Here is a 27,427-nt window from a genome sequence, read left to right on the forward strand (position 1 = left end):
CCCCCCCCCGTCCCCTCAGAGTGGTGGGGGGGGGAGGGGCAGCAGCGGGGCTGTTGCTCCCCCCCTCCGTCCCCTCAGAGTGGTATGGGGGGGAGGGGCAGCAGCGGGGCTGTTGCTCCCCCCCTCCGTCCCCTCAGAGTGGTATGGGGGGGGAGGGGCAGCAGCGGGGCTGTTGCTCCCCCCCCTCCGTCCCCTCAGAGTGGTATGGGGGGGGAGGGGCAGCAGCGGGGCTGTTGCTCCCCCCCCCCCGTCCCCTCAGAGTGGTATGGGGGGGGAGGGGCAGCAGCGGGGCTGTTGCTCCCCCCCCTCCGTCCCCTCAGAGTGGTATGGGGGGGGAGGGGCAGCAGCGGGGCTGTTGCTCCCCCCCCCCTCCGTCCCCTCAGAGTGGTATGGGGGGGGAGGGGCAGCAGCGGGGCTGTTGCTCCCCCCCCCTCCGTCCCCTCAGAGTGGTATGGGGGGGGAGGGGCAGCAGCGGGGCTGTTGCTCCCCCCCCCTCCGTCCCCTCAGAGTGGTATGGGGGGGGAGGGGCAGCAGCGGGGCTGTTGCTCCCCCCCCTCCGTCCCCTCAGAGTGGTATGGGGGGGAGGGGCAGCAGCGGGGCTGTTGCTCCCCCCCCCTCCGTCCCCTCAGAGTGGTATGGGGGGGAGGGGCAGCAGCGGGGCTGTTGCTCCCCCCCCCTCCGTCCCCTCAGAGTGGTATGGGGGGGAGGGGCAGCAGCGGGGCTGTTGCTCCCCCCCCCTCCGTCCCCTCAGAGTGGTATGGGGGGGAGGGGCAGCAGCGGGGCTGTTGCTCCCCCCCCCTCCGTCCCCTCAGAGTGGTTTGGGGGGGGAGGGGCAGCAGCGGGGCTGTTGCTCACCCCCCTCCGTCCCCTCAGAGTGGTATGGGGGGGGAGGGGCAGCAGCGGGGCTGTTGCTCCCCCCCCCTCCGTCCCCTCAGAGTGGTATGGGGGGGGAGGGGCAGCAGCGGGGCTGTTGCTCCCCCCCCCTCCGTCCCCTCAGAGTGGTATGGGGGGGGAGGGGCAGCAGCGGGGCTGTTGCTCCCCCCCCTCCGTCCCCTCAGAGTGGTATGGGGGGGAGGGGCAGCAGCGGGGCTGTTGCTCCCCCCCCCTCCGTCCCCTCAGAGTGGTATGGGGGGGAGGGGCAGCAGCGGGGCTGTTGCTCCCCCCCCCTCCGTCCCCTCAGAGTGGTATGGGGGGGAGGGGCAGCAGCGGGGCTGTTGCTCCCCCCCCCTCCGTCCCCTCAGAGTGGTATGGGGGGGAGGGGCAGCAGCGGGGCTGTTGCTCCCCCCCCCTCCGTCCCCTCAGAGTGGTATGGGGGGGAGGGGCAGCAGCGGGGCTGTTGCTCCCCCCCCCTCCGTCCCCTCAGAGTGGTTTGGGGGGGGAGGGGCAGCAGCGGGGCTGTTGCTCACCCCCCTCCGTCCCCTCAGAGTGGTATGGGGGGGGAGGGGCAGCAGCGGGGCTGTTGCTCCCCCCCCGTCCCCTCAGAGTCGTATGCGGGGGGAGGGGCAGCAGCGGGGCTCTTACCCCTCTTATCCAGCTCTTAATTTGTTTTAGGGCTTGCCAGGGCTCAGCCCTGGCACTTCTCAGCTTGGCAGTTCAGAGCCCCGGCACCTCTGGGCTTGCCGCATCAGTTATGAATGTGTAAAAAAAAAAGAAAAAAAATGCTTGAGGCCTGGCACCTCTTTCAGTACAAATTAAGCCCTGCTTGTCCCCTCAGAGGCATAAAGAGAAGGGCGGCAGCAGAGCTGTTGCCCCCCTACCCCCTCAGAGCCATAATGGGGGGGGGGGTATTGCCTGCTCCAGAGGAGTAATGGAAGGAGCGGTAGTAGGGCTGTTGCCACCCTCCTTCCCCTACCCAGTGGTGTAATGGGGGGGGCGGGAGCGACACAGTGCTCTTGAACCCCCCCCGTGGCATAATGGGAGTGAGGGGCAGTAGCCCTCCCATCCCCTCAGAGTTATAATGGGGGCGCAGCAGTGGGGCTGTTGCCATCCTGCCTCCACAGAAGGATAAGGGGGCAGGAACACGGTGGGTCTGTTCCCCCCATTCAAAGGCATAAGGGGGCAGAAAAGGCCAGTGGGGTTATTGTCTCCTCCTGTCCCCTCAGAGGTGTAATGGTTGGGGCAGGGGCAACAGCGGGGCTATTGTGTTCCCCTGCGCTCTCAGGCATAATTGAGGAGAGGGGAAGCAGTGGGGCTGTTGCCCCTCTGCCCCCTCAGAGACATGAGGGGAAGGGGGGCGATGATACAGCTGGCCTGTAGCCAGCTCACAACCTACCCAGACATGGGAAGGAGGTATGATGGGTAGCAACAGGCCTGTTGCTCCCTCACTCAGACATGAGGGAAGAAGGACAGTATCGGTAGCAGGGCTCTGCATACTGCCCCCTCCCACAATGCGTGAGCAGAGCAACTGCATCTGCAGGGGCATTGTCTTCTCTAGGCATTAGTTTGGGGGAGGATTAGCGTCAGCATTAAGGTTCTTGCACTGCAACTACCCTTCACTCAGCTCTGCTTGAGGGGAAGTCATGTCAGCAGTAATGCTGCTGCCCCTTGTTAGACGTGGGGGAAGAGGTAGCGTTATCAACAGGGCTATTGCTGGCCCTGGTCATGGGGGGAGACCCTGCATTCTCAGAACAGAGTTTATTTCAGATCGTCTTTTTTTATTTCAGATCATCATTTTTTCCGTCTTCTTCCATGTGTCCATGTATGTATTTTGACATATCATATCCGCACAAGTTCAGGCTTATGAAGTCATACGGGAGGTTCAGTTAGTGCTTGATTGATAATCCAAAAGGAAGAGAGAATAGGTAGAGTTGGTGACTTGAAAACAATTGATACATCAAAAGAAAATTAGAGGGGAGGGTTGAAGACTTTAGTAAATTATTGTAGAGTATGTTCATCCCCACCATCACCAGTTGAACAGGGTTTTTGTTTCCTCAGGGCATGAGAGAAATCTCTTACTCCATAATTTCAAATGGGGCAAATTAAAATATTTTAGGTTTTATTTAGATTTCCTTTCAGCTATTAACTGGACCTGAAGAGAATGTTGCGAATAGTTCCCACTCGAAGCAGTTCTTTTCTATATTTAATTTTCCCCTCATCCAGATAGTTTTAGCTGAGAACTGTATGGGACGCAGTCACTGAAACTGAGGAACCTCCATAGGGTAATAGCCATTTATACTTCTCTGAAGAGTAGAGTGTGTTGGATGCAGTAGCAAAATTTAAGGTGTAGTTGAAGCTACAGAATAAAATGAATCTGTTGAAAAGAATTCCTGTTTAAATATCATGGGAAATATCCCAGATAAACTTGCTTTCAAGAGTTTTCCCCCATGGATGTCAGAATTTAGGTAGACTATCTACACAATGGTGCATCACCATGTACTAGGTTCTTGTGTGTTGATTAAAACTCAGTTTGCCTTTTTCCTTGGACCTTCATGATTTTTAAGCCTAAAGAAAGGGAAGCATTTGTTAGGAAACAGAAATATTTGACAACGGAGCACCATTATCTGTAATATTGAGGTGCAGCCCATGGAAATGACAGGTGCCAACATGCAGAAGAAGAAAATGACCTAGCAAGATATCTTTAAGAGGAAGGTGACTCAAGAGAAAGACTTCTGTAGAATGGATTAAGCAGTTAATTAGAAGAGCTGGTACCTGGGTTTTATGGTTGATACATGAACTGCTGATCTCTAAAAGTATTTGATGGTGCAGGTGATAGCTTGGAAGAAAAATTTTAAAATCTTTTTGCCTTAGAGAAACAATTTTGAAGGTAGGTTTTGTGATTGAGGTACTAGACTGGGACTCAGGAGATCAGAGTTAAATTCCTGGCTCTACTATAGATTTCTTGTGTGATCTTCAGCAAGTAGCTTAGGCCAAGATTTCAGAAAGCTGTCTGATTTTTGGCTGCTCTAATTAAGACTCCTTAAAGGGTCTAGATCGGGGTGATGAAACTTACTGACCATACGAGCCGCGTACGACAGTCTTCAGAAGTTCAAGAGCCAGGGCACACCTGTCAAAGCTCGGGGCTTCAGCTCCATGGGAGGCATCTGTCAGGGCTTCAGCCCAGCTCCTGCTGAAGCCCTGGCAGGTGCACCCTGCAGGGGTGAAGCCCCAAGACTCCCCTCCCTTCTGGGCAGAAGCCCCAGCCCCACCACTCCACTGCAAGGCAGAGGTCCTGAGGCACCCCTCCTCCCCCCCCAGCCTGGTAGGTGGAGAATGCGGGGGAGCATGGGGGGGCTCTGCGAGCCGCACTTTAATGATAAAAGAGCTGCATGTGGCTCGTGAGCCACAGTTTGGCCACCCCTGGTCTAGATTATCAGAAATTGCTAAATAAACACCTTCTGAAAACCAAGCCCCTTCCAAGTGTGTCAAGTTTGGACACTCAAAATCACTATTCTCATACTCTCAGATCACCATTTCACATATGGAGAAAATACCTTTTTCAACTAGTATCTGTCTAGACCAGTGTTTCCCAAACTTGGGACGCTGCTTGTTCAAGGAAAGCCCCTGGCGGGCTGGACCGGTTTGTTTAGCTGCCGTGTCCGCAGGTTCGGCCGATTGTGGCTCCCACTGGCCGTGGTTTGGCTTGGATCAGCAAATGGCAGCCAGTGGGAGCCACAATCGGCTGTGGCAGGTAAACAAACCGGCCCGGCCCGCCAGGCACTTTCCTTGAGCAAGCAGCCTCCCAAGTTTGGGAAACACTGGTCTAGACTAAGCATTTTAGGGAAGGGACTCTTACTAAGTATAAAGTAAAGGAGTACTTGTGGTACCTTAGAGATTAACAAATTTATTTGAGCATAAGCTTTCATGAGCTACAGCTAGCTCACGAAAGCTTATGTTCAAATAAATTGGTTAGTCTCTAAGGTGCCACAAGTACTCGTTTCTTTTTGCGGATACAGACTAACACGGCTGCTACTCTGAAACCTGTTACTATGTATAGGTCCTATGCCTAAAACAGTGGGTACCTTGATCTCATTTGGGGCCCCTGCATGCAGCTGTAATACAAATAATAATGTTCCCCTTAAAAATGCCCATCTGAGACCTGACTAGGTTACACATACAATTTATAAGTGAAATCGAATCCCTTATTCCTCATAAATCTTAGTTGAGTGGGAATCCGAACCAAGCACTGCCAACCTTCATGTGGGTTTGAACTTCTACTTGGTTAATCTGATCATTTTATTAAATTTAGTGTAAGATGGTCTTGGCAACTACTTCAGTTTGTATAGGGCACATACTTCAAACTAGAGTAATACATACATGGCACATATTCTCAGGTGAGTCTCTGGCTCTTCAAATCTCTCCTGAAACCTTTTGGTGTGCTTTAGTTTTTTTGAAATTAATACTTGCCTTCCCTCTCCTACATCCACCTACCTCCTTCCACTGTCTCCGAGATGTAAATTGTCTACAGTAATGTATGCATCTTAATTTAATTTCAGCTGTTTCTTATACTCTGTGTAGTGGGCTTTTTGTTCCTTGTATGGGGCACAATACCCATTTTTTTCTAGTGTTATCTGTTTAATATTATTTAGACTAGACTTCAGAAACTTTATTTGGGGCTAGGTCCCTATAGTGCTGGGTGTTTTACATATACATACAAAAACACAGTTCCTGCCCTTAAAGAGTCTTGTGATCCTTTCTTTGAAAGAGGTTACATAAATTATTTGGTAAAAACACAGAACATCATAGTTACATTTTTTTTTGTAAATTACACAATTCTTCTACTAGCAAACACACAATAGTGTATTGTCTGTATAAGTCCATGTAAGCATAGGCCATGTAAATCAAATAATGTATGAAACTTATAATGCAACTAAATTCTAGTTCCTATGAAAATACATGATACTTGTGTCCTGGAAGTTTACTAACTCAAGTGCTGGGAAAAAGCAGTACTGTAAGTTTTTTTTTTTTTTGGTGGGCTTTCATAATGGTCTAACCCAGTGAGCAAATGCCTAATACTCTTTTTAAGATTATTTTACTATCTGCAAATGCTGTAAACGATTTGGATCTGAGAATCCAGTTGTTCTGCTTTGTCTTCCTGAATGATAAAGATGGTGGAGTCAGAACTTAGCTTACAGCTTAGTTGATGTATCTGTCTTCTATAGCTGTATTGACTCTGCAGAGTAAGGTGTGACTCAGGCACACAGAATAGATTTATGATGTTAGAAACCATTTTCACAATCACTTTTCTGACTGACCACAATTTAGTTTTAAAGAATCGCCATGATCTTCTGTGGCAACTTAGTTTCATTGTGATAAACACTTGATTTGATTCTTGTCCTTCTGATACTTAGTATCTTCTGTCTGTAGATCTCAAAGCTCTGTAAAACAATGTCATCTGGCCTGTATTGACTAGTGTCCCACATCTCTCTCCCTTTCCAGTGCACGGTGCAAGTGAAGCTGGAGCTGGGGCACCGAGCCCAACTCCGGAAAAAGCCCACCACCGAAGGGTTTACTCATGACTGGATGGTATTTGTCCGTGGCCCAGAACAATGCGACATCCAGCACTTTGTGGAGAAGGTGGTCTTTCGGCTACATGAGAGCTTCCCTAAACCCAAACGTGGTGAGCGTGCATGTTAACTAGCATTCAGTCTCCTTTCTCTGGGGGATAGTCATGCAGTCTGGGTCTGGCATTGCACTGTTGTTTCGGTGAAACATTTTCTTAAGGAGGAACAAAACACACATTGCATACACTTGAGTCTTGAGGTTTGCCACTTTTGTTTGAGGAAGATTAGAGAGAATCTGACCTTTCCTCTAATGAAAGGGTCAAAGGTGAAATGCTTCCTCCCTCTTTTTTTTGTTTTGTTACTGAAGTATTATTATTTGCGTGTTTTCAGAGAACTTAATGCCAAGAGAATGGGGACAAATGACTACCGTGTTACATGGTGGGAAGTGCCACTTGTGGCTATGCAGCTGTCTTAAGGGTATATACTTGTCATGGTTATTCGTAAAACTCTCATGCTGTGAAAAGCAACTTGAAAGGTGGTAGTTCTGTCTTAAACCTGTGCAGGTAATACATATAATGATTACGTCTGCCACAAGGTGGTGGCAATACAATTGATGTATGATAGGAAATTGGACTGCTGAACTAGAAACAAATTTATAGAAAGACTTGAATAAAAGTTGCAGTTTATGCTGGTTGACGAGGATCCTAGCACAGCAATTACCTTATAACAAACATCTTGATGACTATTCATCTTTGCTAACCAGATTACTGTGTCACCCAGCACTAAAAATGGTAGTTTGTTTCCCCCTTCTTAATTCACACTTACCTTAAGGTTCACCATGACGCCAACCTGTTTTTCACCAAAGAGGGGTTGGAATAGAGGGATTTTGCAGTCCATCAGTGCTATTCCTAGACTGGCCTGAAGGGTTGTTGCAAATGACTCTTTCCCTAACCTGAAGCAAGAGATTGCTGACATGGGCTGGGCTTCACTGCACTGCTAACAAGTTATTTTAACCACTAAAGTATTGTAGAAACAGTTTTTAATAAAATAAAAAAGGCGGCCTGCAAATAGTCTAAAAATCTGAAATCATTTCATGGTAGGATTTTAATGTGAAATCAGAGTTAAAATCAAGTCAATTGACCCTTATTTCAAACTGGCTTTTTTGTTGGGAATGCAGGGAATTGTTGAGTTACATCTCTTGGCACCCTTACTATGGAGTAAGAGTGTGGAAGTGGGGAAATTAACTTGTGTGGTGTTAGATTTGAGGAAATTGCCATTTCCTAATCAAGCTATTAATTTAAAATTCTTTGAGTGTTGGTCCCTGTATGTATTCCATATGTGGGTGCACGTGTGGCATGCACCTGAGTTTGGAAGTGTTCGTTAGCAGTGTCCTTTGACCCGAATGTGCGTAGTGTATCCCCTCCTGCTTGCAGCTGAAGGTATACTAGGTTGTGCAGGTTGATGTCTCTCCAGTTCCCTCTTACAGCTGCATTGCCTGAGTCGGAACCTTTGTTCCTTTGTGCTCTTAGTTTTTGCAAAAAAAGTTACTTCTGTCCATTTGTTGTAGATTGTAGTTTTAGAGTAGATAATTTAGTCCGGCGATGCCCTGGATTCTGGGTTTTAAAAACTCTCTCTCTTGCCCTCGCCTGTTCTCTGTGATTGACAAGCACCAGCGATGCCTTTGTTGCCTTGGCAAGGCTCGCATTGTGGCTTGCTGCTCCATTTTTAAGTCCTTCCTGCCCCAAACCTGGGAAGCTCAGGAGCTCTGCCTCCATAAGTTCCTAATGCAGTAAGCTATGCGACCACGTGCACTCTCGGATCCAGGACCATCAGATCCCCTGTACAATAGCCGTCAGCCAGAGGTGAGAGATCTTATGAGCACCTCACAAGCCCCAGGTCTGGTGATACTGAAGACAAACAAACTCTAACATGAGACTCTCTCGTGGGCACAAAGAGCTGCAGACTGCTCCCAAGTGCAGCTTTTCCTACCTGAGCTGGGTCAGGTTGGATGAGATGTCTCGCATGAATCCTGCTGGACCAGCACACAGGCTTCCCTGGATGGAGGGTGAAGCTCATTGCAAACAGGTTTCAGTGATGACCCTGGTACCCATGTGTCTGGAGTGCTCACTGGCATGTGCAACACCTATCCTGCCATTTTCCTCATGGCTCCTGGAGAAGCTGGCCCTGCAGATGCCACCAGGGCCCTCTGGTATCTCCATGGACACACCAAGGACTTCTGGCCGCTTGGAGCCTCTCTTGTCAGCAGCAGAGCTGATGCTCCCATACCTGCCATTTCCTCTCCTCTCTGGACCCTTGCTTGTTAGAGATGTCCCCACTCCAGAAGACGAACCTCTTCTGCTGTTGCCGGACAGACCCCTGCCATGCTGCGGCCCTCCTGTGTCACCGATTCCCCCACTGCCAGAACTATCCTTGGAGTCGGAAGAGTTTTCGGAGCCAGAATCCTCGTTCTCCCCAACGTCGCACTGCAGTTCAGACTTGTATCCCTACCAGTGTATGATCCAGCAGCAAGGACCATAACCTACTGCATCCGTGGGACCCTTCCCCTTGGCTGTACCGGGCACCCTCACACCCCTAGCGCCAACAGCATGCACGCTCCCAGGCATCTTACCGTGCCTGCCTGCTCTTCCACCAGCACCGTTGAGTTCTGAGGAAGAGGCAGACATTGAACTGGAACTGTCTGCTCTGCCGGTCCCAACGGCTGCTTGCTCTTACTGAAGTGTTTATTTCCCTCTCGCTTTCTCTGCCAGACAACAACTGGTAATATCAGGGTAGCAGCAGACCTGGGGATTCCCTTGGAGGAGATTCAGGACAAACAACATCAACTTCTGGACATGCTCCAACCTCGGGCCCTCTAGTTTGGCACTACCTATTGATGAGACCATCTTTCAACCAGTGTGGGCAGTGTGGCAGGCCCTTGCCTCCTGTGCCCCCACACCGAAACAGGCAGAGAGGAGGTATTTTGTACCTGCTAAGGGATTTTCTTTTTTCCCATCCACCCCCCAGCTCTCGTCGTCCACACAGCAGCAGAGCACGCATGCCAGCACCCACAGAAGTCGACCCTTCCAGACCAGGCAGCAAAACACACGAAAAGTATATTCTTCAGCAGCACTGCAGTTCCGGATTGCAAACTATCAGGCTGTGATGGCCACGTATGATTTTAATAACTATGTGAGGCTAGTAGAGTGCCGGGAAAAGCTGCCATCACACTAACAGCAGCAGTTTCAGTCACGGGTAGACTGGGTGCCTAGTGACCACAGTGGGCCTATAGGCAGCTGTGGATGCAGCTGATAAGTCTTCTCGCTCTCTCACAACTGGGGTCGTCATGCAATGACATTCATGGGTCCGGTCATCCGGCTTGCCCAGGGAGGTCCAAAATACAATCGAGGACCTCCCCTTTGATGAGAACAGATTGTTACACAACAGAATGGATGAATCCCTTTATTCGTTGAAGGACTCCAGGGCCACGTTACGGTCCCTTGGTGTGTATGTGTGTTCTAGCGCCATGATGCAGACAACGGAGGCAGCAGTTCTGTCTGTGCCCCCACACTTCCTACTCAGCCTACTATCAGCGTTCTCAGGAGGCCCCACATAGGTGGCACCACTCTCAACAACCTCGATTCCCTGCCTCTTCCACAACTGCCTCTGCCACAACCGCCTCCTCGACCTTCTCCCACCAGCAGTCAAAAGCTCAGTTTTGACATGCCGATCGACACCTAAGAACCTCCCCTGACGCCACCCATGGTGCTCCATATCGTTTTTGGGGGTCGTCTTGCTCTATTTGCATGCAATTGGGGCAAGATCAACATGGACATTTAGGTACTGGAGATCATCCACTATGAATACGTCATAGAATTTCTCTCATCTCTCCTCTGCCCCCCCAGCATCATCTCACTTCCCACCTCCAGGGAGCCATAGAGCATGTCCCACCTCACTACATGGGATGAGGCTCCTACTCACCATACTTCCTCATCCCAAAGAAGAGCAGAAGGCACCGTCCCATTCTCGATCTTTGGGTGCTGTACACCTTTATCAGAAAGTCCAGACTGTTCACCCAGCCTACTGCAAATTTCTCCGTTTTTGGGTAGGACACAACCACTACAATTCCGGGTCTTTTCGGCATAGTGACGGCTCTGCGAGTCTTCACAAAGGTCTTCACTGTGGCAGCAGCACAAATGCATCACCTTGGCTATTTGGTATACCCCTACCAAGACTGACACGACAGTCCGACGTTGTCTCTCTCTCCGTGAACATATGGCAGCCTGCACCTTTGTGACGCTACACATGTCTGCACATGCCTTGCCTCCAGATATGGCTCCTCTCTATCTATGAACCATATTGTTCCCCAGATTGTGCTGACCTCTCTCACTTGGTGGACCGATCCTTCCGAGGTCATGGTCGGTACCCCCTTCATCCCTCCCACCCCACAGGCCACCATCACAACAGACGCTCCTCTTGTGGGTTGGGGAGCCCATCTAAACCATCACACAGCCCAGGGAGTGTGAATACTATGGGAAGCCAGGATGCATGTAAACATACTAGAACTGTGGGCAGTCTATTTTGCATGCCAGGCATTTCTTCCTTTCATCCAGTCCCACCACGTTCAGTTGTTCTCCAACAACAGTGCAGCAGTTGTGTACACCAACAAGTAGGGCAGCGCCAAGGCTCCCTCCCTCTGTTCCAACTCCATCCACCTTTGGAACTGGTGCATCAAGCACCATATGAGGCTCCAAGCCATGTACATCCCAGGCATCCAGAATTCACTAGCCGACATGCTCATCAGGACTCTCTACCTCAACCACGAGTGGGAGTTGCGCGACGCCACACTCTGGTACCTCTTCGACAAACGGAGCACCCTTCGGTGGGACCTCTTTGCCACTTACGAGAACCAAAAGCTCCCCCTTTATTGTTCTAGGGGAGTAATAGGAGAGGACTCGCAGGGTGACACTATCCTCCTCCCCTGGACAGGTGACCTCTGCTATGCCTCCTCCCACGAGTGATACGCAAGAACCCTTGGGACTGGGTCACTGTGGTATTCGTAGCCCTGTTCTGGCCCTGTCAGTTCTGATGCATGGACCTCCTCAGACTCTCCACCCACACATCGCTCTGCTTTCGAGCCCTCCTGGATCTCCTCACACAAGACTGGGGCCGGAACTGGCCCCCCAATCTGAGCCCTCTTCACCTCATGGCCTGGTGTTTGGATGAGGCTTGAGGGTAGATAGGGCATGCTGCAGCCCAGTGCGACACGTTTTTAACCGGAGCAGAGGGCATCCACCATGGCCTGCTACCGAGCTGAATGGAGATGCTTCACATCATGGGCTCACCACAGTCCCCACCACTGAGTGCAATATCTATACCTATCATCCTCGACGACCTTCTCAATCTCAAAACGTCGGCAGTGCTCAGTGCCTTTCCTCCTCCCATGGATGGCACCGCTCTGTTTACACCCCCAACCACCATCTGTTTCATGAAGGGTTTACTTAATTTAATACCTTCCTGCCAGTAGTCAAACCCACACCCCCATGGGACCTTAACCTTGTTCTCTGTACTCTACATTGAGTGCTGGCAACGTGCTCCCTCTCTCACCTCTCGCTTGGTGGCCATTACCTCAATTAGATCGGTCAGTGAACTGGTGGCTAGGATGGCAGACCCCTCTTACACGGTATTCCACAAGGATAAAGTGTCCTTACGATTACACCCTAAATTTCTCCAGGAAAGTTTTTGGAAAGGGTAGGGGACAATTTCCTCGTGCAAGTGCTGGAGGAAGCAACTAGGGGCAGAGCTCTTCTTCACCTGCTGCTCACAAACTGGGAAGAATTAGTAGGGGAAGCTAAAGTGGATGGGAACCTGGGAGGCAGTGACCATGAGATGGTTGAGTTCAGGATCCTGATACAGGGAAGAAAAGAGAGCAGCAGAATACGGACCCTAGACTTCAGAAAAGGAGACTTTGACTCCCTCAGGGAACTGATGGGCAGGATCCCCTGGGAGAATAACATGAGGGGGAAAGGAGTCTAGGAGAGCTGGCTGTATTTTAAAGAATCCTTATTGAGGTTACAGGGACAAACCATCCCGATGTGTAGAAAGAATAGTAAATATGGCAGGCCACCAGCTTGGCTTAACAGTGAAATCCTTGCTAATCTTGAACACAAAAAAGAAGCTTACAAGAAGTGGAAGATTGGACAAATGACCAGGGAAGAGTATAAAAATATTGCTCGGGGATGCAGGAGTGAAATCAGGAAGGCTAAATCACACCTGGAGTTGCAGCTAGCAAGAGATGTTAAGAGTAACAAGAAGGGTTTCTTCAGGTATGTTAGCAACAAGAAGAAAGTCAAGGAACGTGTGGGCCCCTTACTGAATGAGGGAGGCAACCTAGTGAGAGAGGATGTGGAAAAAGCTAATGTACTCAATGCTTTTTTTGCCTCTGTCTTCACAAACAAGGTCAGCTCCCAGACTACTGCACTGGGCAGCACAGCATGGGGAGGAGGTGACCAGCCCTCTGTGGAGAAAGAAATGGTTCGGGACTATTTAGAAAAGCTGGATGAGCACAAGTCCATGGGGCCGGATGCGCTGCATCCAAGAGTGCTAAAGGAGTTGGCGGATGTGATTGCAGAGCCATTGGCCATTATCTTTGAAAACTCATGGCGATCGGGGGAAGTCCCGGACAACTGGATAAAGGCTAATGTAGTGCCCATCTTTAAAGAAGGGAAGAAGGAGGATCCGGGAAACTACAGGTCAGTCAGCCTCATCTCAGTCCCTGGAAAAATCATGGAGCAGGTCCTCAAGGAATCACTTCTGAAGCACTTAGAGGAAAGGAAAGTGATCAGGAACAGTCAGCATGGATTCAGCAAGGGCAAGTCATGCCTGACTAATCTAATTGCCTTCTATGACGAGATAACTGGCTCTGTGGATGAAGGGAAAGCAGTGGACGTGTTGTTCCTTGACTTTAGCAAAGCTTTTGACACGGTCTCCCACAGTATTCTTGTCAGCAAGTTAAAGAAGTATGGGCTGGATGAATGGACGATAAGGTGGATAGAAAGTTGGCTAGATTGTCGGGCTCAACGGGTAGTGATCAATGGCTCCATGTCTAGTTGGCAGCCGGTATCAAGTGGAGTGCCCCAAGGGTTGGTCCTGGGGCCAGTTTTGTTCAATATCTTCATAAATGATCTGGAGGATGGTGTGGATTGCACCTTCAGCAAGTTTGTAGATGACACTAAACTGGGAGGAGAGGTAGATACGCTGGAGGGTAGGGATAGGATACAGAGGGACCTAGACAAATTAGAGGATTGGACCAAAAGAAATCTGATGAGGTTCAACAAGGACAAGTGCAGAGTCCAGCACTTAGGACGGAAGAATCCCATGCACCGCTACAGACTAGGGACCGAATGACTAGGCAGAAGTTCTGCAGAAAAGGATCTAGGGGTTACCGTGGACGAGAAGCTGGATAGGAGTCAACAGTGTGCCCTTGTTGCCAAGAAGGCTAACGGCATTTTGGGCTGTATAAGTAGGGGCATTGCCAGCAGATTGAGGGATGTGATCATTCCCCTCTATTCAACATTGGTGAGGCCTCCTCGGGAGTACTGTGGGAGTTTTGGGCCCCACACTACAAGAAGGATGTGGAAAAATTGAAGGGAGTCCAGCGGAGGGCAACAAAAATGATTAGGGGACTGGAACACATGACTTATGAGGAGAGACTGAGGGAACTGGGATTGTTTAGTCTGCGGAAGAGAAGAATGAGGGGGGATTTGATAGTTGCTTTCAATTACCTGAAAGGGGGTTCCAAAGAGGATGGATCTAGACTGTTCTCAGGGGTAGCAGATGACAGAACAAGGAGTAATGGTCTCAAGTTGCAGTGGGGGAGGTTTAGGTTGGATATTAGGAAAAACTTTTTCACTAGGAGGGTGGTGAAACACTGGAATGCGTTACCTAGGGAGGTGGTAGAATCTCCTTCCTTAGATGTTTTTAAGGTCAGGCTTGACAAAGCCCTGGCTGGGATGATTTAGTTGGGGTTGGTCCTGCTTTGAGCAGGGGGGTTGGATTAGATGACCTCCTGAGGTCCCTTCCGACCCTGAGATTCTTTGATTCTCCCAAAAGTAGTGTCAGAGTTTCACCTACATCGGTGCATCCTCCAGCCTGTTTTCTTCCCCAAACCATACGTTTCCTATGCAGACAGGGTCCTGCATTCCCTTGATATCTGCTGTGCACTGGCATTCTGCCTCCACAGAACTCGCTCCTTTTGCACATTGCCAAAACTATTTCTGGCCATTGTGACCGATCCAAGGGCCAAGCGCGCTCCTCCCAGCGTATCTCCAAAGGGGTCTTGGCACATCCACGCGTGCTACACACAATCCAGTGTACCCACTGCCTGATGGAGTCACAGCACACACTACATGAGCACAAGTGCTCCTAGATACAGCAAAGACCATGTGGAAAACTCCTGCCACCATTTTGGCAACTTGTAAATGGGCAATAACATACTATCTCCCTGTGCTCGAGATTCAGAATTTTTGTTTACCCATCCCCACCTAATTCCCTGGTGCTGAATGCCATAAATGAGCAGGGTAGACAACATTACTCTAGGTCTACTCTTTATGACAAGGACCAGAAAAGGTCCTTTTTGAATGGAAGGCCTACTCATCTGCAACCCTCCAGTTTTGAATTGCAAACTATCAGGCGATCATGGCCAGGTATGACTACATGAATGGCAACAAGTTTACATCCTTTATTGAGCATCTTCCAGAGGAGCATAGAGAGTGCTTCCAGGCTGTCTTAAGGAGGGCCTTTTATTAGGCAGAACCTCTCTCCGAGCATCTTTGGATGCTGGAGACACTGCTGCTAGATGCCTCTCCACAGCAGTTGTCATGTGCAGGGCATTGTGGCTCCAGTTGCCAGGATTTCTGAGAGAGGTTCAGAATATAGTTGAGGCCCTCCTGTTTGATGGTCAGAAACTTTTTTCAGGAGCTATGGACGCATCCCTGCACACCTGAAGGACTCCAGGGCTACATTGAGGTCTTTCAGTATATACAGTCCTGCTAAATGTCCTCTTATTTGTAGATCTCAAACTGCCCAGAGATTGTACCCAGTACAATTCTCTGATTTTTACAGAACCACCGAACATACTAGGAAAAGAGATTCCAGAGGAAAAGAGCTTCCCACCCTCCTTCAGCTCCTACCTAGTTATCATTGAAAGAACAATTTTCACAGGTTGATTGAGAGCTCAACTCTTCCCTCACCTCTAGTTTGCAAGCCGCAACCTTTTGCCTACCTCCCCACTTCTGGAGGCTGCCTTTCCTATTTCCAACAGGCCTGGCAGCATAGTACAACAGACAAGTTGGTCATAGTGGTTATAACCTCAAGCTACACCATCTGCTTCATGTTTCTCTTCAGGGACCCCTTTCATGAGACTATTTTGAGTCAAGAAGTATGCTCCCTCCTTTGTTTAGAAGCCAATGAACCGGTCCCATCCCCTCACAAGTGGAAAGGGTTTTAATCAAAGCATTTTCTTGTGTCAAAGAAGGATGGAGGCTGATGTAGATCTAAGACAACTGAACAAATTTGTAACGTCTCAAAAGTTCCAGATGGTGACTCTGGCAGCTCTAATCCCTTCTCTAGAGGCAGGAGATCGGTTTTGGCCCTCAGCCTTCAGGACCCCTATTTCTTTATAGTGATACATCCCACCACACAGGAAATACCTGCATTTCACCAGGGGCCAGGATCATTTTCAATAGTGAGTACTTCCCTTCAGCCTCTTTTCAGCCCCAAGGCTGTTCTTGAAGGCTTTAGTGGTAGTGGCTGCTTACCTTCATAAAGAAGTAATTTTAGTCTTCCTGTATCTCAATGCATGGCTCCTCAATGGCTAATGTTATGAAGCAGTACTAACTTCCACTCAGATGGCTCTCCCTCTTCTAGGAGTTGGATCTCCAGTTAAATGTAAAAAAATCCAACTTAGCCCCTGTTCAGAGAATACAATTGATAGGGTGCATATTTGGATTCATTGATAGCCAGGCCTTCCTTCCCACAGACAGATTCATAACTTTATCGAGTCTGGTTGGGACAATTCAAGGAATCCCCCATACTACATTAAGGAACTGTTTGGAACTCCTGGGTCATATGGCAGCTTGCTCCTTTGTGATGGAGCATGCAAGATTATGCCTCTGCTGTTTTCAGGGCTGGTTTAGGGGGACCTATTCCTCAACCAGAGACAGCTTGGACAAACACGTTACTGTTCTCCTCTAGATGAAGAACTCCCTGGGTTGGTGGAAAGATCAATACAATGTATGCACAGGCGTCCATCTATCCACCCAGCTCCAACAATAACAGTGACAACAGATGCATCGCTGTTATTGTGTGGGAAGCACGCGTCAACACACTCACAACTCAGGGCAGATGGTCACCTCAGGAAACTGGTATTCATATCAACTTATTAAAACTCAGGACAGTTAGGAATGCCTGCCTTCAGTTCTTATCCCTCATCAATGGCAAATCAGTCAGAATCAGGATGGAAGAACAAGGTCCATCTCTCTGTGCGCCAAAGTTATGAAGTCATGGAAATGGTGTATTAGCCCATCAGATTGCTGTTTACCTTCCTGGAGTTCAGAATGTCACAGCCGATATGCTCAGCAGGTGCTTCTTCCAGGACTATGAGTGGGAGCTGGACTCTCACATCCTTCATGGGATATTCCAGAGGTGGGGACTTCCTGTTGCTGGATGTGGAGAATAGGTGCACCTGTGGAAGTGCCCATTATTCTGCTTGAGGGGAGGTCTAGATTGCCTTTCTTTTGGAAGACCCTTTATCCTTCCTTGGACAAATGGGGCTTGTTCTACGCATTTCCCTCCAATACCACTAATTCTAAGAGTGATGAACAAGATCAGGCAGGAAAAGGCCAGGATTATCCTTGTGATACTGGCCAGACTGAGGCAAGCTTGGGATCCTTACTTCCTTCACCTGTGTGTCCAACCAGTGCTCAAGCTTCTGACCTTCCCTCATTCCTCTCCCAGGTTGCAGGTCGTGTGCTTCACCCCAGCTTAGGGGTCTTCTGTCTCCAAGTTTGGCTCGTACATGGTTCCCGGGATTAGAGTACTCCTGTCAAACAGATGGACAAGTATTACTAAATGGTAGAAAGAAAAGGAGTACTTGTGGCACCTTAGAGACTAACAAATTTATTTGAGCATAAGTTTTCGTGAGCTACAGCTCACTTCATCGGATGCATTCAGTGGAAAATACAGTGGGGAGATTTATATATAGAGAGAACATGAAACAATGGGTGTTACCATACACACTGTAATGAGAGTGATCACTTAAGGTGAGCTATTACCAGCAGGAGAGCGGGGGTCGGGAGGGGGGGGAAGAGGGGAAACCTTTTGTAGTGTTAATCAAGGTGGGCCATTTCCAGCAGTTGACAAGAGAGTCTGAGGAACGGGGGCGGGGGATAAACATGGGGAAATAGTTTTACTTTGTGTAATGACCCATCCACTCCTAGTCTTTATTCAAGCCTAAGTTAATTGTATCCAGTTTGCAAATTAATTCCAATTCAGCAGTCTCTTGTTGGAGTCAGTTTTTGAAGTTTTTTTGTTGAAGAATTGCAACTTTTAGGTCTTTAATCGAGTGACCAAAGAGATTGAAGTGTTCTCCAATTGGTTTTTGAATGTTATAATTCTTGACTTCTGATTTGTGTCCATTTATGCTTTTACGTAGAGACTGTCCAGTTTGACCAATGTACATGGCAGAGGGGCATTGCTGGCACAGATCACATTGATAGATGCACAGGTGAACGAGCCTCAGATAGTGTGGCTGATGTGATTAGGCCCTATGATGGTGTCCCCTGAATAGATACGTGGACACAGTTGGCAATGGGCTTTGTTACAAGGATAGGTTCCTGGGTTAGTGGCTCTGTTGTGTGGTGTGTGGTTGCTGGTGAGTATTGGCTTCAGATTGGGGGGCTGTCTGTAAGCAAGGACTGGCCTGTCTGCCAAGATCTGAGAGAGTGATGGGTCGTCCTTCAGGATAGGTTGTCCTTCAGGATAGGTTGTAGATCCTTGATGATGCGTTGGAGAGGTTTTAGTTGGGGGCTGAAGGTGATGGCTAGTGGCGATCTGTTATTTTAATAAATAATATATAATAATATAATAAATCTGTTATTTTCTTTGTTGGGCCTGTCCTGTAGTAGGTGACTTCTGGGTACTCTTCTGGCTCTGTCAATCTGTTTCTTCACTTCAGCAGGTGGGTATTGTAGTTGTAAGAATGCTTGATAGAGATCTTGTAGGCGTTTGTCTCTGTCTGAGGGGTTGGAGCAAATGTGGTTGTGTCGCAGAGCTTGGCTGTAGACAATGGATCATGTGGTGTGGTCTGGATGAAAGCTGGAGGCATGTAGGTAGGAATAGCGGTCAGTAGGTTTCCGGTATAGGGTGGTGTTTATGTGACCATCGCTTATTAGCACCGTAGTGTCCAGGAAGTGGATCTCTTGTGTGGACTGGTCCAGGCTGAGGTTGATGGTGGAATACCCCCCCCTCGCTGGTAATAGCTCACCTTAAGTGATCACTCTCGTTACAGTGTGTATGGTAACACCCATTGTTTCATGTTCTCTGTGTATATAAATCTCCCCACTGTATTTTCCACTGAATGCATCCGATGAAGTGAGCTGTAGCTCACAAAAGCTTATGCTCAAATAAATTTGTTAGCCTCTAAGGTGCCACAAGTACTCCTTTTCTTTTTGCAAATACAGACTAACACGGCTGCTACTCTGAAACCTGTCATAAATGGTAGAAGGCAGTCAGCTTGAATTACTTACCTTCAGAAATGGAAGAGGTTCAACCACTGGTGTCCACCATGTGCCAGAATCTTCTCTGCTCTCAGTTGTCCGCTGGACTTATTTAATAAACCCAGGTTTCAGAGTAGCAGCCGTGTTAGTCTGTATTTGTAAAAAGAAAAGGAGTACTTGTGGCACCTTAGAGACAACCAATTTATTTGAGCATAAGCTTTCGTGAGCTACAGCTCACTTCATCGGATGCATGAATCCATGAATCAATGAATGCATGCATCGGATGTAGCTCACGAAAGCTTATGCTCAAATAAATTGGTTAGTCTCTAAAGTGCCAGAAGTACTCCTTTTCTTTTTAATAAACCCAATTTTTTTAAACTGTATTAAGGTTCAGCTCACCACAATATCAGGATTTTATTCCCGACTAGAAGGGCTTTCTATTTTTACTTCCCCTATGTCATTGAGATTTATTAAGGGTCTGGAAAACCTTTACCCCCAGGTTAAGAATCCTACTCTGACACAGATATGGAGGCCGCATAAGGTTTGATCTGCTCCTTACTTTACTTATCTATGAAGATGGCCTTTCTAGTAGCTATCACGTCAGCCCACAAGGTTGGAGAAATTGGAGCCTTGATGGCAGCAGACCCTTCTTTTATGATATTTTTTTCAAGAACAAGATGCCCCATGACTGCACCCAAAGTTCTTACATAAGGTGCTGTCAGATTTCTATTTTAACCACTCTATTTATCCACCAGTATTTTTTTCTAAACCACATCAATCTCAGTGGGAGACTTCCCTTTCCATAGATGTATGACAGGCATTTGTCTTTTATCTGGATAGGACCAAGCAGTTTTGGAAATCACCTAGACTCTTGTCTCTATCGCAGAAAGATCAAAGAGATCCATGATGTCTTCACAGAGACTGTCAAGCTGGATCTCTGGGTGTTCTACTGCTTTCTGTGATGCAGCTGGTGTGTTGCATCCTCAAAGAACTATGGCACACTTTATCAAATCACAGGCATTTTCCATGGTGTTACTCAAAAACATTCCTGTGTCTGAGATATGCAGAGCTCCTACTTGGGCTTCAGTGCTTACCTTTTCTAAATATTATGCCTTAGTCAATGCTGCCAGATCTAGTGAGTCTGTTCTGCTGTACTGTCTTCAGTCTTTTGTACTTAATTCTGAAGCTAGCTTCTCCCTGTGAGGATAGTACTCGGGAGTCAACAGAAGAGAAGAAGCCCTAGGGACACTACTTGAAGAAGAAGAAGAAGAAAAGGTTACTCACTTTGTGCAGTAACTCTGGTTCTTTGAGATGTGTGTCCTTGTGGGTAGTCCACTACCTGCCCTCCTTCCCCTGTGCTTCGGACTGTTCTTCTTGGACGCTCAGCTACAGACGGACGTGACTGTGGTTCCCCCGGGCAGCCCTATATACCTTTGCAGCACAGCATGAGGCTGCGTAGGGTGCATGCGCAGGCAGAACAGACACTACTAATAAAAAAATCTCTGAGGGCTCAAGAGACCCACTTGCACCTGAAGTGGAGCACCCTTAGAGCGCACATCTCGAAGAACCACAGTTACTGCACAAGGTGACTAACCTTTCATTTTTGAGGGTAGCGGGCAAGCAGTTTTCCTACCCCTAATTAAGCATAGGATCTTATTCTGTGTTTATAAAGGTCAGAGGTTTGCCCTGCATTGTCAGAGGCTCATTTCTCTTCCTTGTAATTGCTCTGATCTTGGATACTGTTACATTATGTCTGAAGCTAATGTTTGTTTTGCTTTTTTCTTCTTAGTGTGCAAGGAGCCTCCTTACAAAGTGGAGGAGTCCGGCTACGCTGGTTTCATTATGCCCATTGAAGTACACTTCAAAAATAAGGTAGAGTCCTATTCGCCTAATTGTTTTGATTGCTTTGAACTGCACCAGACAGTTAAACTGCTTGGCAAAAATGTGCTAAATTATGGGACCATTTTGTGTGGTTTTTATTGCTCTGATAAACAAAAATTGACTCTGATTTTTGGAAGTTATAGCAAGCTTTCTGCCAGACTTTGAAAGGAAACACTCCTGTCTGGTAGAGAGAAAGTTGTAAAGAAAGGTAATATAAGGATAGTGTAGCAAGTTATGGGCTTGTCTAAACACAAGTTTGTATAGTACAGATCCCCAAGTGGGGGTGAAGTTATATTGATATAAAGATGTGTGTACCAGAGTAATTTATTTGTCTTGCTGTACAGGAGTAAACTATAAGCTCCTTTTATATTGGTATAATGTCTTCCACACTAAGGATTGTACTGCTATTAAAAAAAATTTTCAAAAAATCACACCCTTAACCTAAATAGTTATACCAGTATTAATATGGTATGTAGACACAAACATAAGACTTGTGTGTCTTGGATATAGTAATTCACAATAGAGACTATAGGTCTGAGTTTGTTCACCCCCAAAAGAAAATGCGAAAGACTTTAAATCTTAAGATTCAACGATAACAATGTGAAAGTTAAAATGTAGTCTTCGCTGCATACGGTGAAGATAAAGTTTAGTCCTGCCTCAAAAGTCCTATGCCACATGACTTAAAGAAGGTTACGGAGACTAGGGATTTGTCAAACCAACTTTGCACTCGCTGGTTGTATATTCAGTTTCAAATTAACTCTTTATTATGATCGTTGTGTTGAGCGTTCCCTTCTTTTGGTTACTATACAAAAAATTGGATGTGAACCAGTTGTTTGTTATGTATAATATAGCTGACATAAACCCAGAAAAGCTAGGAAATGAAACCATTAAGCCACCTAACAGTACATAACCTCTAATTCCTCACCCATGGGTAGATACTTTACCATTACCACAATTACTGTATACCACACACCAATACCGTAACTCTACCTATCTGCCTTCCAGCACCTCCTTTACTGAACACATTAGGCTGTCTCCATCCTTGCCTTCTGCACCTCTCTTCACCACACTACCTCCTCCCAACACTATTAGATGTGAATGTTTGGAGTATTTGTCTGCTTTCCCTTTGTAGCTTGTGGAGCTCTGACCTTTATTACTGAGGCAGTAATGAGCTGGTGAGCAAGTCCGATAAATTTCTCATGTTTTGCCACAGAGGGAGCACCTCCGACATAGCATTGGAAGCTTTTTTTGCCCAAGATTGTCACTGTTCTGAGGCTGGGACATGGGGGAGCCCAAGGCATGTAAAGGGAAGTGGGGATTGCAGTGCGTGGGGCATGAGGGTGGGTGATAGAAGCAGTTTTGCCCAGACCCACAAAAATAATGAGATTTTAAATAGGCAAAGTTTGTGACTTTTCCTTCGGATTTTTTGGAAGCTTTTAGGTGAAAGCCACACCTCCCCCTCCCTTCACTCACTTCAGGTTCAGAATTCACCTTTAAATAACCAAACAAAAAATGTGATCCTCTCCCCTTAGGAGAGTTCCCTCCCAGCTGCCAAATCCTGGTGTGGGTGAACAGTCATTCACTTGCTCTTCACTTCTCTCTCCTATCATTGTCTTTTCCTCTCTTCCATTTTCCTCCCATTCTTTTGCCCCACTTGCATTCTCCCTCCATTCTACCTTATAATCACCTGTCTTTCACATGCCCTCAGTCTCCCATCTCCCCACATTCTTTCCTGCACCCACACTTGATTGTCCTTCCTGCCCTCCATATTCTCTTGCTTTCCCTGTCTTCCTTCCATATTCACATGCTTGTCAGAGTCTGCTCTTTGCCACCTAATGGCATATAGGGCTGCCACCTTCCCTGAATATAGCTTGGTTTCACCCTTTTGGGGAACAATGGGAGGTGGTGGCCATTATTGCAAAAGACTGCTTAAATCTCTTCCTTCACAGATATTAGGGACATGGTGTCCATCTTAACTGATAAAAGCAGGGGTGCTCTCTTTCCCACTGAGAACAATGGGAGATGGTAGCCATTTTGAGGGTCTTTGCAGAGACGAAAATGCGAAGAGGGGAGGAGGAGAAGACAGGAAAATCCCAAAGATCAGGAAGTGGAGGAGAAACGCAAAAGAAGATGAGGAAGGAAAAGAGAAGGCAGGATTACTAGAGTCCCGCAAATCTGCGGATATCTGCTTTATGTCCGTGGACCATGTTTGCAGATCAGATGCAGATACAAATTTTGTACCCACGTCGGGCTCTAAGGATTACTGTTGGCTTATAGGGGAGCATGCTTTCTCACTGAGTGATTGAAAGTGACATTAGTTGTTTGTTCAGTACCTTAAATGTTTATTACTTAAAGGCTGTATCCTCCCCATGATCTCTGTGCAAACCTACTGATGTCAGCGACAGGTCTGCTATATATTGTGGGCACATATAGTCCTGAATTTATATCACAGTTCATGGGTCATAATTAAATATGGAATTTGGCCCTGACTTCCAAATGAGTTTGATACCCCTGCTTTAGCTCAGTTAGAAGTTTTTGGATTTGATACAGGAATCACTTAGTGAAATGCTCTGTAGCCTGTATCTATGCAGGAGGTCAGACTAGATCACACTGGTCCTTTCCGGTCTTAAAATCTCTGAATTTTGACAGTTTTGGCGGATGGTTGAAATGTGTCCGCTTGGTGACTGCGGTGTTCGTCAGTTTCGACCCTCATATTGTGTTCCTGTAGGTGAATTGAGATTTACAAAGGGTTTTAGGCCCTGTAACAATACCACTTTTTAATACCTTTTGAAAGGTTGAAGTGTGGGAGGGTGGAAACAAACTGGAGAGGCAATGGACTCCTAATCCACGAGGGTAGATCTTTTTCATGGTTTGCTTAAATTAATTTTTAATTCCAAGGTTTTAGTCTTTCCTTTAACTCTTCCACTTTCCCATTTGGTTAGTTTCTGAATTGTTGCTAAAATGGGAAGTAGTGTTTGTTGGAGCCAATGTACTCCTTACCTTTTGCGTAGTGAAGCATGCTGCCATCTAGTGCTATTGGAGAACCTTACTTTGAGAGTATCTTCAATGAGCTTCATCGGGGACTTCTGGGCAGCGTGGTATAAAGCTGCCTGTCAACTCTGTCCTCTGCATTTTCTCACCGCCCAGTTGGAGTTGGGAGAGTCAGCAGCCCCAGCACCGCCATAGCTGGTGCGTGTTTGCCTTCTCAGAGAGGCACCAGAAGTAGAGATGGCAGAGTACAGACGGTGTTGTTGGGAGCTGTTCTTAACCTCCACCCCATGTGGCCCCGCCTTGACACTGTGTGTTCGTTCACCTTCACTATACTGTAATGTGGTTCATCGTGGGTGGGTGAATGCTTTTAAACTCTTGCCCATTTGACTTGGAAAAAGATCCTAATGATCTGAAGGCAAATGATTTGAGTCCTCCACAATGTCAGAGTAGGCCCTGTGGGAAATAAGACTTTCATACCATAAAGGTGGGGGGGGATCCTTTCATTTGCTAATCTAGTGCTGGTGGCCAGCTAGAGCTCCTGCCTCTGGAATCAAGCCTGAAAATAAAATGGAAGGTTCTCAGCAGATTATGTGAAAAGCAGTTTTGTGAAAGTGAAATTGACTAATAGTAACTGCCAATTCATTTGGGACTGTTTGACTGAAAATGTTAGCTCGCCCACTTCTATTTTTAAACCCTTTCTATTTCTTCCTGTAATTGGATCAGTATGAACTGGTTACAGTAAATGCATTGCAATCTTTTTCCTACTCCTTCCCCAGAAATCTGATGGTATTGAAATTTATCACAGCCTGCTGCTTATTTCCAAATACATATTTCAGAACAGCAACCACTTAAATCTACAACATAAAATTATAGGTACGGTTTGTGGTTTTCAACCACTATTATTACATTGTGGACACTGACCAAATGATTATAAACCATTACAACTAAAGAACCAAATACAGTTTCATATTATACCAAGATCAGACAGAAGATATTAATGTGACAGGTATCTAAAACCATTGCATTAGGACCTAAATAAAGTTTACCATCTTCAAACTGCAGTGTTAAAAAGAGAGACGATTTTCAGTATTTACATAATAGAATACATACAGTGAAACTTAATTTATTCTCCATTACTAAGAAGGGAGATGGGTGGGGAAGGAGAGATACCAATTTGGTTCTTATCAAACATTTTGCTTTTATTTAAAAAATGAGGTTTTTTTACTTTGTCTAATATTTGTTTTGGAAGAAAACTTCTTTTGTATTAGCAAGTCTCCTTCAGGATTTGAGTTAACTGTTTATGGTGATCCAAAAGAGTGTAACTAGGAGAAAAGGGGTGGAATGAACAAAGGAAAACTTAGGCTAAATAGCAGGAATCTTCCTGTCAGTGAGATATATTAATTTGTGGAATCGTCTTCCAGGGAAATTGTGGAGAACGCATTTTACCTGAGACACTTAAAACTTTACTGAAGAAAGCACTTTTAAGGTGCTGTATGGGAAAATTCCTACACTGATTGGGGGTGAGAAGGGATAGATTTGACCTCTTTCATCTATTATTTAATTGTAGCATGCTGAAAAAAACAAGAGTTTAGTTTACTATAATTGTTGCTTTGTTTTTGCCATTTTCTTTTTGGATGGACTGGAGTTTGTTCAGTATGTTTCCTCAGCCTAAGTTTTCTTGTGTGTCTTGCTGCCTTTCATAGGTCTTCCAGTTTGGTGCTCAAGGATTTATGTGGTGCCTCTTTACGTGCAATTCTGTATGTTACACATCACTGTCACTCTGGCTGGCAGAGCAGTGTTGTCAAATGTAGCTGCTTTCCTAAGTGGGGCAGTGTCCCCTTCAGCATTTCTAAGAGCTGACAGCTAATTAAACATATACCTGGATTTGAAAATTACCTTATAAAAATGTATTCGCTGCTCCAAGAAAGTATTGGCTTAAAATGGAGGGTTTATATGATACTTCAGTTTTTTATTAATTTTTATATATCACAAAAACAAATGAATATATGGAAAGTGCAGTGTATAAAATATTACTAAAACTTGTAAGGTAAACACAAGCATAAGAACCTAGATAGTAAAATAGTTCTATCTTACGCTCTTTCAGAGGAAAGACCAGAAAAGTTAGAAGAAAAAGGGATTGTAAGTTCCTAACTAGGATTGTTGTCTTATTTTCTATCTGTAAAGTGTCATTCATACCTGTGGAGTTATGTAAACAGTGTGTGATGAAGAAAATGAATAACTTTTTAATATTAGCCATTGGGAATTTAACCCTTAGCACTCACCTACCTCCCCTTCTGTCAGCGATGCTATCAATTTCTGAATTTTATCTCATGTCAGCTACTTTAGAGAAAAAGAGATTTTGTTTTCCTGAACTGTAGAGGTTGCCCAGACTTTCAAGAAGTCTTATTATACCTTGAGTTTTTAAAACAAAGGAATAAATGTCTCTTTGAGGAGATTATAATTTATAAAATCAAGACATCTAGTCATATATTTATCTCTGTAATTGGGGAAATCTGAATAATCCTATCATGTCTCAAAGAGGTTAAGAGTGTCTTGAGGACTTGCCCCCAGAATAACACCAGCAGCACCTTAGGCTAGTCACTCTAAAATGGCCTATTACACAGATCTGGGTGGAGAACCAGTCAAACAGGTTATATAGCCGTGAATAGAGGGTCTCATCCATACACCAGAAAGTGTTATGTACTGGTTACAGAAAGATGACCATGTCCCAGCCTAGATCTCTGGCAATGGGGAAGCACTGTTAGTTGTCATGGTTACTGAGGCTTTGTCTGCACTAGCATTTTTGTCAGTCAGGGGTGTGGAAAAAATCCGCACCCCAACTAAACCACACCCTGACTGACATAAATTTCGCCGACAAAAGCGTCTGTGTGGACAGCACTGTCGGCGGGAGAGCATCTGCCCCCGACATAGCTACTGCTGCTCATTGGAAATGGTCTAATTATGCTGGCAGGTGAGCTCTCTCTCACTGGCATAGAACAGCTGCTGTAGGGTCCGTAGTGTAGATGTAGCCTAAGTAATCACGGAGCTGCTTCCTTAGTATTTTAAATTTCTCTAGGGCCTTTCATTCTGTAGAATTCCAAAGTGTTTTACAAACCCTGTGCACATAGCACCAGTAAAATTCTTCACCTCTTGGTTGGAGCATGTGGCCAGGGACAACACACCTTGCCCAACCGGAGGGAAGGGGAAGTTTTGACCGAGGATATATAAAACTGTCACAAGAACTTTAACCCTTTTTTAAAATTTTAAAATGTCAGTAACTAACGAGGAGTAGGCGATGGTAATTGACGGGGTGCAAATGGATGCTAGAATAGTGAGGAATCA

The 27,427-nt window shown here is 46.6% G+C and overlaps 1 protein-coding gene across 4 annotated transcripts in view; it reads left to right on the top strand.

Annotated features, from left to right (window-relative positions):
* MLLT1 (MLLT1 super elongation complex subunit) overlaps positions 1-27,427 on the top strand; it is a 61,743-nt gene that overhangs the window by 897 nt on the left and 33,419 nt on the right. For all 4 annotated transcript variants that reach the window (XM_077842101.1, XM_077842103.1, XM_077842100.1 and 1 more), the window contains exons 2-3: positions 6,376-6,556; positions 21,003-21,085. In XM_077842101.1, coding sequence (XP_077698227.1) covers positions 6,376-6,556; positions 21,003-21,085 — 264 coding nt within the window. The remainder of the gene's footprint in view (positions 1-6,375; positions 6,557-21,002; positions 21,086-27,427) is intronic.

Source organism: Eretmochelys imbricata, chromosome 25 (genome assembly GCF_965152235.1).
Source record: "Eretmochelys imbricata isolate rEreImb1 chromosome 25, rEreImb1.hap1, whole genome shotgun sequence".
In the NCBI taxonomy this organism is placed as follows: domain Eukaryota; kingdom Metazoa; phylum Chordata; order Testudines; family Cheloniidae; genus Eretmochelys; species Eretmochelys imbricata.